The sequence below is a fragment of the Rhamphochromis sp. 'chilingali' genome, assembly GCF_963969265.1.
Source record: "Rhamphochromis sp. 'chilingali' genome assembly, chromosome: 1".
In the NCBI taxonomy this organism is placed as follows: domain Eukaryota; kingdom Metazoa; phylum Chordata; class Actinopteri; order Cichliformes; family Cichlidae; genus Rhamphochromis; species Rhamphochromis sp. 'chilingali'.
Window position 1 is genome coordinate 36,437,210 of NC_137929.1, and position 11,122 is coordinate 36,448,331.

Here is an 11,122-nt window from a genome sequence, read left to right on the forward strand (position 1 = left end):
AACAACAACAAAAAAGAAATATATATCAGAGGTTTGACTTTTAATGCTCAGGGGTCCGTTCTTCGTACCTCGCTAAGTAAGTTAGCTGGATTTGATTGTTGACGATTTCGCGTGATCTTGGATCGTTCGGTTCCCCGAAGCTCATCCGCGACTTGCTGTCATAGCAACAGAGCTGCTCGGGAGCAGGTTTACTTTATGTAAACAGGATTAGATCGCGGCCACTCAGGTATGTCCGCTTCATTTATACGAAAGCAACAGCGATATTTTACCACTGTTTTTCCATAAATAAATGTTATCAATGTAACTAAAGATAATGCAGCACTTGACCCTTTTATTGATTCCATACAGATACATACAGGTCATTTCCTAAAAAAAGGGAAATGTACCATTAATCATTCTATTTCATGTATTTGATTATTCCAGATGTAATTCATATTTTAGAGTACCGTAGTAATAGTAAATTACTTCGTGTAATCAAGATGAGAGACCACGGCTATAAAAGCGAAGGTGGATTTGGGAAGCCTGTTGCAGCCATGTCCTGTCCGTATACGCGAGCCACCCATTGCGGAAGGTGCAAGATTGATAAGGAGAGTCCTCAGAATTCAGCGTATATTGCGGGACAGACAGGATCCTTTAGCTCAGCGCGACAGTGTGCTCATAGAGAGATATCGATATTCCCGTGAGGGTATTATTTACTTAACCAACTTGTTGACGAGGGGGTGCAGGACCACCACCTGTCTTTTTTTGCTCTGCCCTTTTCTTGGTTGCTGTTATGAACAAACAAACAGATTATTCCAGGGTCTCTTTCCAAGAGACGAAAAGCAGTATAAGTGATAAATATTACCATTCTGTAGAATATTCTTATATTTCACTTTTACTTGTTCCCATAGTGGGTCCTGTTGTGGCTCTAATGTGAAAGAGGATATAATATAATATAATATAATATAATATAATATAATATAATATAATATAATATAATATAATATAATAAATTTACCCTACCGCCTACTGGTGTTGGCCAGAGGGGCCGATGGCGCGATATGGCAGCCTGGCTTCAGTCAGTCTGCCCCAGGGCAGCTGTGGCTACAACCGTAGCTGCCTCCACCAGTGTGTGAATGTGAGAGTGACTGAATAGTGGCATTGTAAAGCGCTTTGGGTGCCTTGAAAAGCGCTATATAAATCCACTCCATTATTATTATTATTATTATTATTAAATTACTTAGGAGTTTAATTTGTCAGCAACTTTCTGCCAGCCCTCTCTCCTTGCTTTTGCAGCCTTTGCAGTGTTCCCTTGCGTTCTGATTAAACTCTGAAACTCCTGAAATCCCTCACTCAAGAGTTGCTGCAGAAAAATACCGAGCGCGCTCCTTCGACATTTTCGCCGATCAATCAAAGGGTTGCCGATCAATGTTTCTACTATCGATGCGTAGCCCCTGCTAAGCCACCCAGTGATCTCACATTACTTCATCCAGCTGTACTAATCGTCAACAACAGGTGTGTTCGGAGAACCGGAATAGCGAGCTCAAAGTTGGCGCGATGATTTGATCTTGGATGTGTCATTTGATCTTGGATGTAGTAAGCGAAGTACGAAGAACGGGCCCCAGGGTTACAAAGCAGTGTTTCGTGAAAAAACAAAAACCCTGAGATTAAGGAAACTATGGCTTTTTGTTTTTTCCTGACAAAGATATCTCGCTTAAACCCTGTGCCAGTTACCAAGGTAACACAATCTGTGATCTTAACCTGCTCTCTGGCAGGTTTCCTTCAACAAACTCTCCCCTCCGCCTTCAGTCAATTTCAGTTTATACTGCTAATATCAGAGCACATACCAGAGCGCATTAATATGCAAAAGCTTTTGCTGAAATCCCAGATGGAAACATAAAAATGAACAAACTAAGTTTCTCCAGCTTTCTGGATGGCAAGCCAGCCATCAGTTTGGCAGCCAGTTTCACTGCACTGGGTGAAGACTAACTTTAAAGAGAAGTGTTGGTTACATGCTCTCAATAGATTTAAAAGTAGAATGGGAGGCAGAGCCTTCAGCTTTCAGGCCCCTCTTCTGTGGAAGCAGCTCCCAGTTTGGATTCAGGAGACAGACACCCTCTCTACCATCAAGATTAGACTTAAAACTTTCTTTTTTGATAAAACATACAGTTAGTCCTGGATCAGCTGACCCCGACTCCTCTGTTAGTTACGCTGCAATTCGTCAAGGCCGCTGGGGGATTTTGTCAGGACCCAGCATTTTGTGTTTATTTTTGTATTTGTGATTTCTTATATTATATTGAAAGGATGTTAAGTTCTAGTATTATTATTAGTTTGACTCAAGAAGACTCAAGAAGAAGTTTATTGTCATTTCGTATGGTGTTACCCAGCCTGAAACGAAATACTGTTTCTCACCAGCCTCTACGGTGCAATAAACAATACAGTGCAATAAACAATGCAGTTTAAAAAGAATACGTTTAAAAAGAGCAGTAAAAGGCAGTAATGAATTGCAACAATAGTTATGGATAAATAACATAAAATCTAAATTCTAAAACAAACTCAAGTCACATTCATTCGGGTGGAGAGCAGCAGTCCTTTCACGGAAGGGGATGATTAAATTAGGTCGTGTGTGTATCTGGGGAGTGTATTGTACGTGTGTGTGCGCGTGTGTAGGTAGGGAGCATTACAGTCCGTTTGTGGACCTCACAGTGTAGCTGTGTGAATGGCTGTGTGGGTGGGATGGGGGGCAGAGTCCGTTTATCATTCTCACGGCTTGTGCAATCCAGCATCCTGGTGGTTCTGCAGCTGATGGAGAACAGGCCATGCGAGGGGTGGTGGGGGTCTCTGATGATGGAGATAGCTCTGCATATGCAGCGCTGTTTGTAGATCTCCTCCAGAGATGAGAGAGGGGCACCAACAATCCTCATGGCAGTCTTAACCATCCTATTAAGTTGACGCTTCTCGTAGGACTTTACCAGTTTTTGAGTTTAGTTTTCGCACTACTTGCTTTCGCTTTTTTTTTTTTTTTTTTTTGGTATTCTTGTAGAATAAAAGGGTTTAAACCAAAACCAGCCTATAATAAACAGCTCACTTTGTTTAAACCCTTTTTTCATCTCCCTCTGTGTCAGCGCTTAGGTCCTTTTCTTCACTCTACACGCAGTCAGCGACAGATTCCCATGATGGACTGAGTGTTTCTTCTTCATGTATTTATTTATTTATTTTTTAAATACACCTTTGCATTTCATCATTATTTGTCTCCCTTCACAGGGTGTCTTTTGTCCAGTCTTCCTCTCATCACCCCTAAATGGCAGGGACAGATGGTTGCTCCTTCCTGTACCTGGTTTTGCCAGCGGTTCCTTCCTGTTAAGAGGGAGTTTTCCTTCCCGCTGTCACCCAAGTGCTCGCTCGTCTGATTAAGGGTTTCTCTGTCTTATTGTAGTCTTTATGTAACGCAAAGTTAGATAAGGGCTAGTTTTATTGTAATTGGTGAGTTTACTGACTGACGCGCAGAAGAAATAGTTCTGTATGGAGCCTAGATGGTGTGAATGACGAGACCAGAGACTGCAAATTATATTTTTGAAAACCCAAAAATATATTGAATAAATGGGGGGGGAATGGAACAAAATAATAAATACAAAACACAAAATAAATGTACCACAATTAATTAATAAATTAATGTGATTCTCTGTGCAAGAGTCCTTTTGGTCCTTTTTTTGAAGTTTCTTTTAAAGTTCAATTTTAAGGAATTCCTCCTTAGGGTCCAGCTTCGTGTAATGGGCAAAATAGGTCCGTAATCAAAAGACTGCAAACTGGGTGAAAAGAGGGGAAAAGAATGGTCCTACCGGCTCGCCACTTCAATATGAAAATGATCAATTCAGTGTGGGGGGGGGGGGAAACCCTGACCTGTAGGCCAGAAAAATGCCCATTAGCACATCAAGTTCAACAAATCGTTTTTTCTGTAATTCTGTGCAACAATGTGAATCATCATCATATTTCACAAAGGTACAATGGTTAAATTATTAATCATTTTGGCTACGTAGCATAATATATACATTCCAGTAGCGTTCACTACAAACAAATACAAAAACGACAATAAAGAAACAGACAGCATCGCCGAATTCAAGGCAACACATAACAATAATCAGTCAATTGCACTTTGTTTCAAAGAAAGCCCATTTAAGTGCTTAAATAAATAAAAGTGTTCAAAAACAGCAGTTTTCGAACCGGAGTTCTGCTCGCGGTGGGAACGCACCAAATGAAGTAGTTTTAATCGCGGAAACGATCGACTCGTTACTGACAACTAAAACGTTGTTTTTGGTAGATGTTAAGGACACTCACCGCTGAGGTGATAAGATTTTATTTTAACTGAGGGGAGAAAACGCTGTTTTTACAACGCCGTTAGCTTACAGCCACAGCAGGAGTCGAACCCGGAAGTATCCCTCCACAGCCGGTTTTCATCCTTGCCGCGACGTGGAAGGAGCAAATCAGGAGAGGGACCTCAAATCAGCTGACGTGCGTCATGTGACAGTGCGTAGTTGATATCGGTTATATTTACCTTAAAATATAAAGCATCTTGGGGTAACTGTTGTTGTGAAGAGTCTGATATAAATACCACTGAATAAAAGTAGGATGGGATCTGGCACTTTCATGTTGAAATGTGCAATAGATGTTTTAAAGCTTGAAATCTGAACCTCAACATATTTTCTGCTGCAAATCACCAAAATCAAGCTTTAAAGTTATTAAATAGTTTTGAATTTTATGGGGAATAAGTTCCTAAGATAATCAGCCAAAATTTATTGAGATGCAAGTGATTTCTGGGACACTGTAAATTAAATATTTTGCTGCACTTTGTTGATGGTCCTGACTCAGCCTCCTGCAGAGCCTTGCCCAGCTCAGAAGATGAGTTTGTGATTAAAATCTGAGTTGTAATTTGATTACTTCAATACAGATGGAAAGAAATCATTCAAACAACTATACTTTAGTGTACTTACTAACTTTTGTGCTTGCCTGTGCAGAGACGAGCTGCACACGTACTGCAAAATCATATTTCAACAAGTAACGCTTTAGTGGAAAACAAGCTGGGATGTAAGTTGCTCTTGCCTTTGATATGGGAGTCCCAAGAAGCAGAACCTGCAAACATCAGATTCATACTGTATAGCAAGCCACAGAATTGTTGTTTCACAAGGAAAAAAACCAAACAAAGAAAAAACAAAAAAACAACAACTTTATACACAGAAAGGTTTCCAGTAAACACAAAGCATGCGGTTAATCATTCTGCAGTAAATAATGTGTACACGTAGCAGCCACACATCTGCACTGATCGTAACAGAATGATGTCCTTTGACCAATTTCCTTTTTCTTGAGTAAAATTTCATTCAGGTTTCAGTCGCTGAATGGTGAAGATGGTGGTGCTACACAAAACGTCTAAATGTAAACTACAATCACAATTTCAATGTAATATTTCAGATTTAACTAACAATTCGTTATGAACGACTGATTTCTGACTAGAAATCACATTTCTTTGAATGATTAAAGTGACTCGACTGCTGTTTCGATGAGTACCAATACACTAAAAAAACAAAACAAAACAAGAAAAACAAGCGAAATGTTAATGTGAAATGATTCTGTTATGGTGATTGCTCGATTCTTCATTAATTGATAGATTGTGTAATAATGGCAGTTATTAGTAATGCTGGCTCTCTTGCATTGAACTCTTCAGACTGCGACGACGGCCTTGCCCATGTTTTCTCCCCGCATCATTCCCATAAAAGCAGCCGGCATGTTTTCAAAGCCTTTTGTGACGTGCTCCCGACACTGCAGTTTGCCCTGTGGACGCACAATACACACATCACAAATACAATACATCACAACAGAAACATGGGGAACTGATGTTTACATCTTTACTTAAAGGAAAGGCTCCCACTAACCTCTTTCACCCATGCTAACAGTCTCTTGAGGGTCTCAGGGTGCTTGTGCTGCCTGCTGCTTTGCATAAATCCCTCCATCTTCAGCTCCTTTATGATCATAGTGAAGTAGGGATACGGACCTAAAACACAGGTCATTAAAGAGAGAAAAATATAAAACATATTTCACAGCAAGGAAACTACAATCCATATCTAAAATAACTCTGTGTGCCTCCACAGCTTTTAAAGCACACTTCAGTAGTGCAATGTCTCCCTCTAGTGGAAAACAACAATAATACATGAGAAATTTTAATGGGTGTATTAACTGCATTTCTGATTATAAGAAGGAATTAAGCTAATTGATGAAAGCATTAGGATCTATTTGTTTTTAGAAAACATGACATCATTAACTGTCTCATAAAAAAAATAAAAAATACCACAATGACGGAGTTTTTACAACTCTCTAAAAAATGATGCCTGCTATCCTCACCTGTCTGCGGTGTACTGTCATTGTAGGTGGAGATACTTCCACACACAGCTATTCTTCCACAGTTCTTCATCTGCTCCAGGGCAACAGTTGCAAAAGAACCTCCCACCTAAAAACAACAAAAAAACAAACAAACAAAAACAAATTAAAGCTGCAAGCAGCGTTATGAGGGCCCTCGCACCCCGTCGCGTCGAGCCACGCCCAACACCTACACCCAGCATTTTCGATCTGATGTGACATTGATCGAAGTCAATGATGATTATCGTTGTCCCATTAGGTGGCGCTCTAACCATTACTGACAAATCGCATATCAAACATTTCCGAACTTGACTTTCGACTCATGCCCGCGAAGTTTGGGAGACTGGACATTTTACGTTTAGGGAAACGGGGTGGTCATGGCGGCACGTGGAGTTTCAATCACTTGCCAAAAAGCGGTAATCTGCTGTCACTCAAAAACACAAAGCTTTGCAATTTAACATCACAAATGCTCACATTTTCAAAGAAGCAGTCGTATCCTTCAGGTGAAGCCTTCCTCAGAGCCTCCTCCAGGGAACCCACAGTTTTGTAGTTGAAGGCCTCATCAAATCCCAGCTCTTTGAGAAAAACCACTTTGGCATCAGAGCCCGTCGAGCCCACCACCTTACAGCCCTTGATCTTGGCGATCTGTCCCACCACGGAGCCCACCGCTCCAGCTGCAGCGTTCACCAGCAGGGTCTCACCCTCCTTTAGACCCAACACGTCTTCTATCCCATAAACAGCCGTCAGTCTGCAGAGAGACGGAAACAGTAAATCCAGCTGTTGCCTCTTTGATTTCCATATTAATTATACCCACAAAAATAACTGCTTAGAAACTCTGCTTCAGCTCATCAACAGGAGAAAACATCTGGGGTTTGTCCTCTTACTGTCTTAAAAGAAGACTATTTTATGTAAATATTTCTCTATAAAATCACTCACATCTTACTGTTACTTGTTTTTTTGATTTTAATGCTTTTATTTGGTTGCAATTTTCAACCTAATAACTGCTGGAAAAGTCAGAACATCCTGCCATGATTTAACATCCAATAGAAAATGACTTTGCAGGTTACTTAAATCTGTCTTACCCGGGCATCCCGATGGCACCCAGAGCCAGAGACAGGGACACATCTTTAGGCCACTCAGGCAGGATGGGAGTGAGGCCGGTCCCATTACTGATTGTGTGGGTTCTCCACCCACTGTCACTCACAACGTGGCTTCCCACAGGAAACGCTGGATTTTTACTCTGGATCACTCTAAAGGAAAACAACAACATAATAATCACATTAAAAAGCTTCTCATTGAGATGATAATTTGATAATGCTAGTAGCTGAAAACGCAAAATTAAACTGTAGATTATAAGTCTAGAGGTTTATCAGGTATTTGTTACTCAAATACCAGACTGAGCACTGATAAGCACCTGTACAATCGGTATGTGTATTTCTGCAATATTAGTTCATGTTATCACATGTTAGCCTTTCCTCTGTGTGACATTGCTTTGTGTGGAAAACTGACTGCCGAAGCAGATGTGTTCTCAGTGCTACAAACTCAATGTCTCAACATCTGTTTTTACTCTCGAGTCAGTGAGGAATGACACAAAGTCTTTGGTCATTAGCAGCAGACGAAGGCCGCGTTCTTTTTCAGTAAACATCAGGCATGCACATCACCGAGGATAAAAGCTTTCCCCGTGTGCTGTTTGTGTTTCTTACTTGGCCACCTGAGTTCCAATCATCACATCTCTTTCCTTCATGGCAACTCTGCTGAACGGCCTGATGAAACAAGCAGTGTGTTACAATATAGTCGAATACATTTTGAAATACATTTTCATCTGTATAAAAATGAGCTAAACGTAGCATTGCTATGAAAATGATTCAGTGTATGTGGTTCTGCTCTCTACTCACCTCATGTACGGGTCGACACTGAGAAACACAGCTTCCAGAAGCACCTCTGAAAACATAGGTACACACATTTATTTGACAAAATAAATATGTGTGTTGTTTGTGTGTGTGTGGGGGGGGGGGGTCTTTTCTGTCCTATCAGAGAGAAAAAAAACAACAACAAAGTCCTACCTCCATCTTTGGGCTCAGGGAGCTCCTCCACCTTCAGCTCAAAGTCACTGTTTTTTGGGAAGCCGTCAAAGTGCTTAGTCATTACCCAGAACTTGGCTTGAACCATGATGCTTCTCTTGTATGGCAGCAGATATAGCTTTTAACTGCTTCTGTAAACATAAGAAGACATGAAAATCATCACCAGCCTTTTCACCACTCACAGGAAGTTCCTAAGTTTCTAAGATAATCAGCCAAAATCCATTGAGATGTGAGCGATTTTAGTGACACTGTGTAAATTAAATATTTCGCTGTACTTTGTTGATGGTCCTGACTCCCAGGCTGCTGCAGAGCCTTGCCCAGCTCAGAAGATGGGTTTGTGATTAAAATTTGAGTTGTAATTTATGTATTTTTTTGAATTTTCCTAATGTAAATTCATTAGGAATGCTTAGCATGCTCAAAAATACACACATGTACAATCATACGACTTATAAATGAACTCTTTTGTCTCATACAAAGAAACTAGTGATATGACGGCCGCGAACGAAACGGCTATTAGAGCCGGCTCTTTGAAGTGAATGACGAGAGCCATGGTTTTTTTCCCCCCTATCCTTTCTCTCACTTTTTTCGCTTCACGTCGCACGTGAGCCTTGTGTTTGGGCTGAGCAGAGGGGGGAGTTACACTCGAGGTAGCACAGGAACAGAGCAGGAGGGAGAGAGAGAGAAAGCCAGGGGCAACAACATCATCACATTAGAAAAGTATAGTAAAGAAAATGAGTTCCCCTCCTGGAAGCAACGTGAGGGATCTCATATATCTGATGTTACCAAACGAAGACGTCAGGCTTGGATAGCAGCGGCGAGACGAGCTGATATCGAGTTCTCTGCCATCATTTTTTGTTGGTGTCACATTTTCATTCTTGTAAGTTTTGCGGCGTTACGTCAACTCCAAAGCCCTATTAGACAGTTTTTGCAGAAGTCTGTGACCCCCAGCAAGACAGAACTCAATACTGAATATTTATCATTATTCAGCATGAAAAGTCTGATAGGAGTTTTCTGTCTTATAAAACTTTCTGAATCCTTTATCATCAGTTGTGGATGATAAAGGATTCAGAAAGTTTATTCATGCACTGAATCCTATGTATGCAATTCCAAGCAGGAAAACACTCTTCCAAAAAAAATCATCCCAGAGAACGTGCATCTTTGGGGTTTTTTTGTTTGTTTGTTTTTTTGCATATTTTAATTTATATTTTATTGTGTTGTGGTTTGCAGTGTTTTGTGTTGTTTCCCTTTAAATTTGTTTAAAAGGAAAAAGCTTAAAATTTAAATAGTTAAAAGTTAAATTGTAAATAGTTGTTTTTTGTATTTTATAATTTATTTTTTACATTTTATGTGGAGTGAATAAATAAAAGCATATTTATATAATAAACATATATATAAAAAAAACATGTTTTTTTATATTAGTAATTCATTTTGTGTATAATTTTATATTGTTGTTGATAATAAATTAATTAAGCAACAAAATAACCTGAAGATCAGGTTGGGAGCCGAAGGAGGGTCTTTTTAGTGAGTCAAGCCGAAGGAGTCGGTTCTCTAAAAAGAGCCGGATTTCCCATCACTAAAAGAAACGGTTAAAGACTGATGTCAGCAGCTGGATCTCCAGTTTCGGGGGATGGGGGGAGGGTGGCGAGGACGAAGAGCTTGTATCTCCAAATCTGATTGGCTAAAAGTTTTGCTCCGCCTCTGACGCTAGTCATGCGTTGCAACGCGCGCTCTGTATGGATGTTTTGCCGCGAAAAAGCACGACTTGTTTATCTTTTTGGCGCCAAACGACTCGCTGACAGCCAATCCTTCTTCAGTGAAAATTGTATATTACTGTACTTCAGACATAGTTTGTCACATGAAAAAAAACCCAAAAAACAGCTTTTTTAAAAAAAAATCCACAGACAGGTTTTCAGTAAAAACACAAAGCATGTGGCTCTGATGATTTTTAAATATTTTATTTCACTTGGTATAAATGATCTTTATTACTATTATTACGACTGTTATAGCTAAATTATTTAAAAATTCTAACAAAAGAATTTCTTAAGTATGGGAGAAAGTGTCTTTTATTATCTCATAACACCTGTTTCTTCTGACTATAAAGTATCTGACTATAAACTATCTGATACTGTCACTATCGGATTATAATTTCCCAGATATTGTTATGGGAGCAGTAATTCATTAGGAATGCACAATTTCTTAGCATGCTCAAAAACACACATGTACAGTCATACGCACACACAAAACAATGCAGGAAGCGTATCCTGCGGTTTTCAGTCTTCATAGACTTAGAAATGAACTCTTGTCTCATACATGTACTTCGTAAAACCCACTCCAGCGTCCATGTTCTTTGGCAAATAATACTGACGCAGACTAACACATTAAAAGTGAGTTGCAACTCCCTCCTGTAGCTGCACTTCCTAAGTTCGCCTCTTCTACTGAAACAGTACAGCTGAGTAAATCCTATTATTCCACAAATAACGATATAAACTGGAGCCTTGCCTTACCGATGAAGTGTGTAGTGATGTGTCCTGTGTGTCGAAGCTTCGATACCTGTGTCGTGTAATCTCGGGGAAGTTTTTGTGAAGCGCGTGTCGAAGCTCGCTTTGATTACGTATGCAGTGACATTCGAGGCCTCGCGGGCAGTCCGTACCACGTGA

General features: G+C 40.1%; 1 protein-coding gene across 2 annotated transcripts; it reads right to left on the reverse strand.

Annotated features, from left to right (window-relative positions):
* Positions 1–5,182: 5,182 nt before the first annotated feature.
* LOC308408704 (prostaglandin reductase 1-like) lies at positions 5,183–11,122 on the reverse strand. 2 transcript variants are annotated; one of them, XM_080901085.1, is made up of 9 exons: positions 10,970–11,122; positions 8,448–8,596; positions 8,280–8,325; positions 8,088–8,147; positions 7,467–7,634; positions 6,859–7,132; positions 6,370–6,475; positions 5,904–6,022; positions 5,183–5,802 (listed from the first exon to the last, which is right to left on the reverse strand). In XM_080901085.1, exons 2-9 carry the CDS (start codon positions 8,551–8,553, stop codon positions 5,692–5,694), a joined length of 990 nt encoding a protein of 329 aa, XP_080757211.1. In that variant the 5' UTR covers positions 8,554–8,596; positions 10,970–11,122; the 3' UTR covers positions 5,183–5,691. The 2 variants fall into 2 exon arrangements, with proteins under 2 accessions (XP_080757211.1, XP_080757212.1); XM_080901086.1 differs by having other exon boundaries at positions 11,016–11,035.

What these genes read in the sequence shown, in the direction of transcription:
- LOC308408704 (XM_080901085.1), bottom strand. Translation starts at nt 8,553, where the DNA reads ATGGTTCAAGCCAAGTTCTGGGTAATGACTAAGCACTTTGACGGCTTC. An exon ending in AGTGTCGACCCGTACATGAG is followed by an intron (nt 8,148 to 8,279) that starts GTGAGTAGAGAG and finishes TTGTTTCATCAG; the next exon opens with GCCGTTCAGCAGAGTTGCCA. An exon ending in TGTTAGCATGGGTGAAAGAG is followed by an intron (nt 5,803 to 5,903) that starts GTTAGTGGGAGC and finishes GTGCGTCCACAG; the next exon opens with GGCAAACTGCAGTGTCGGGA.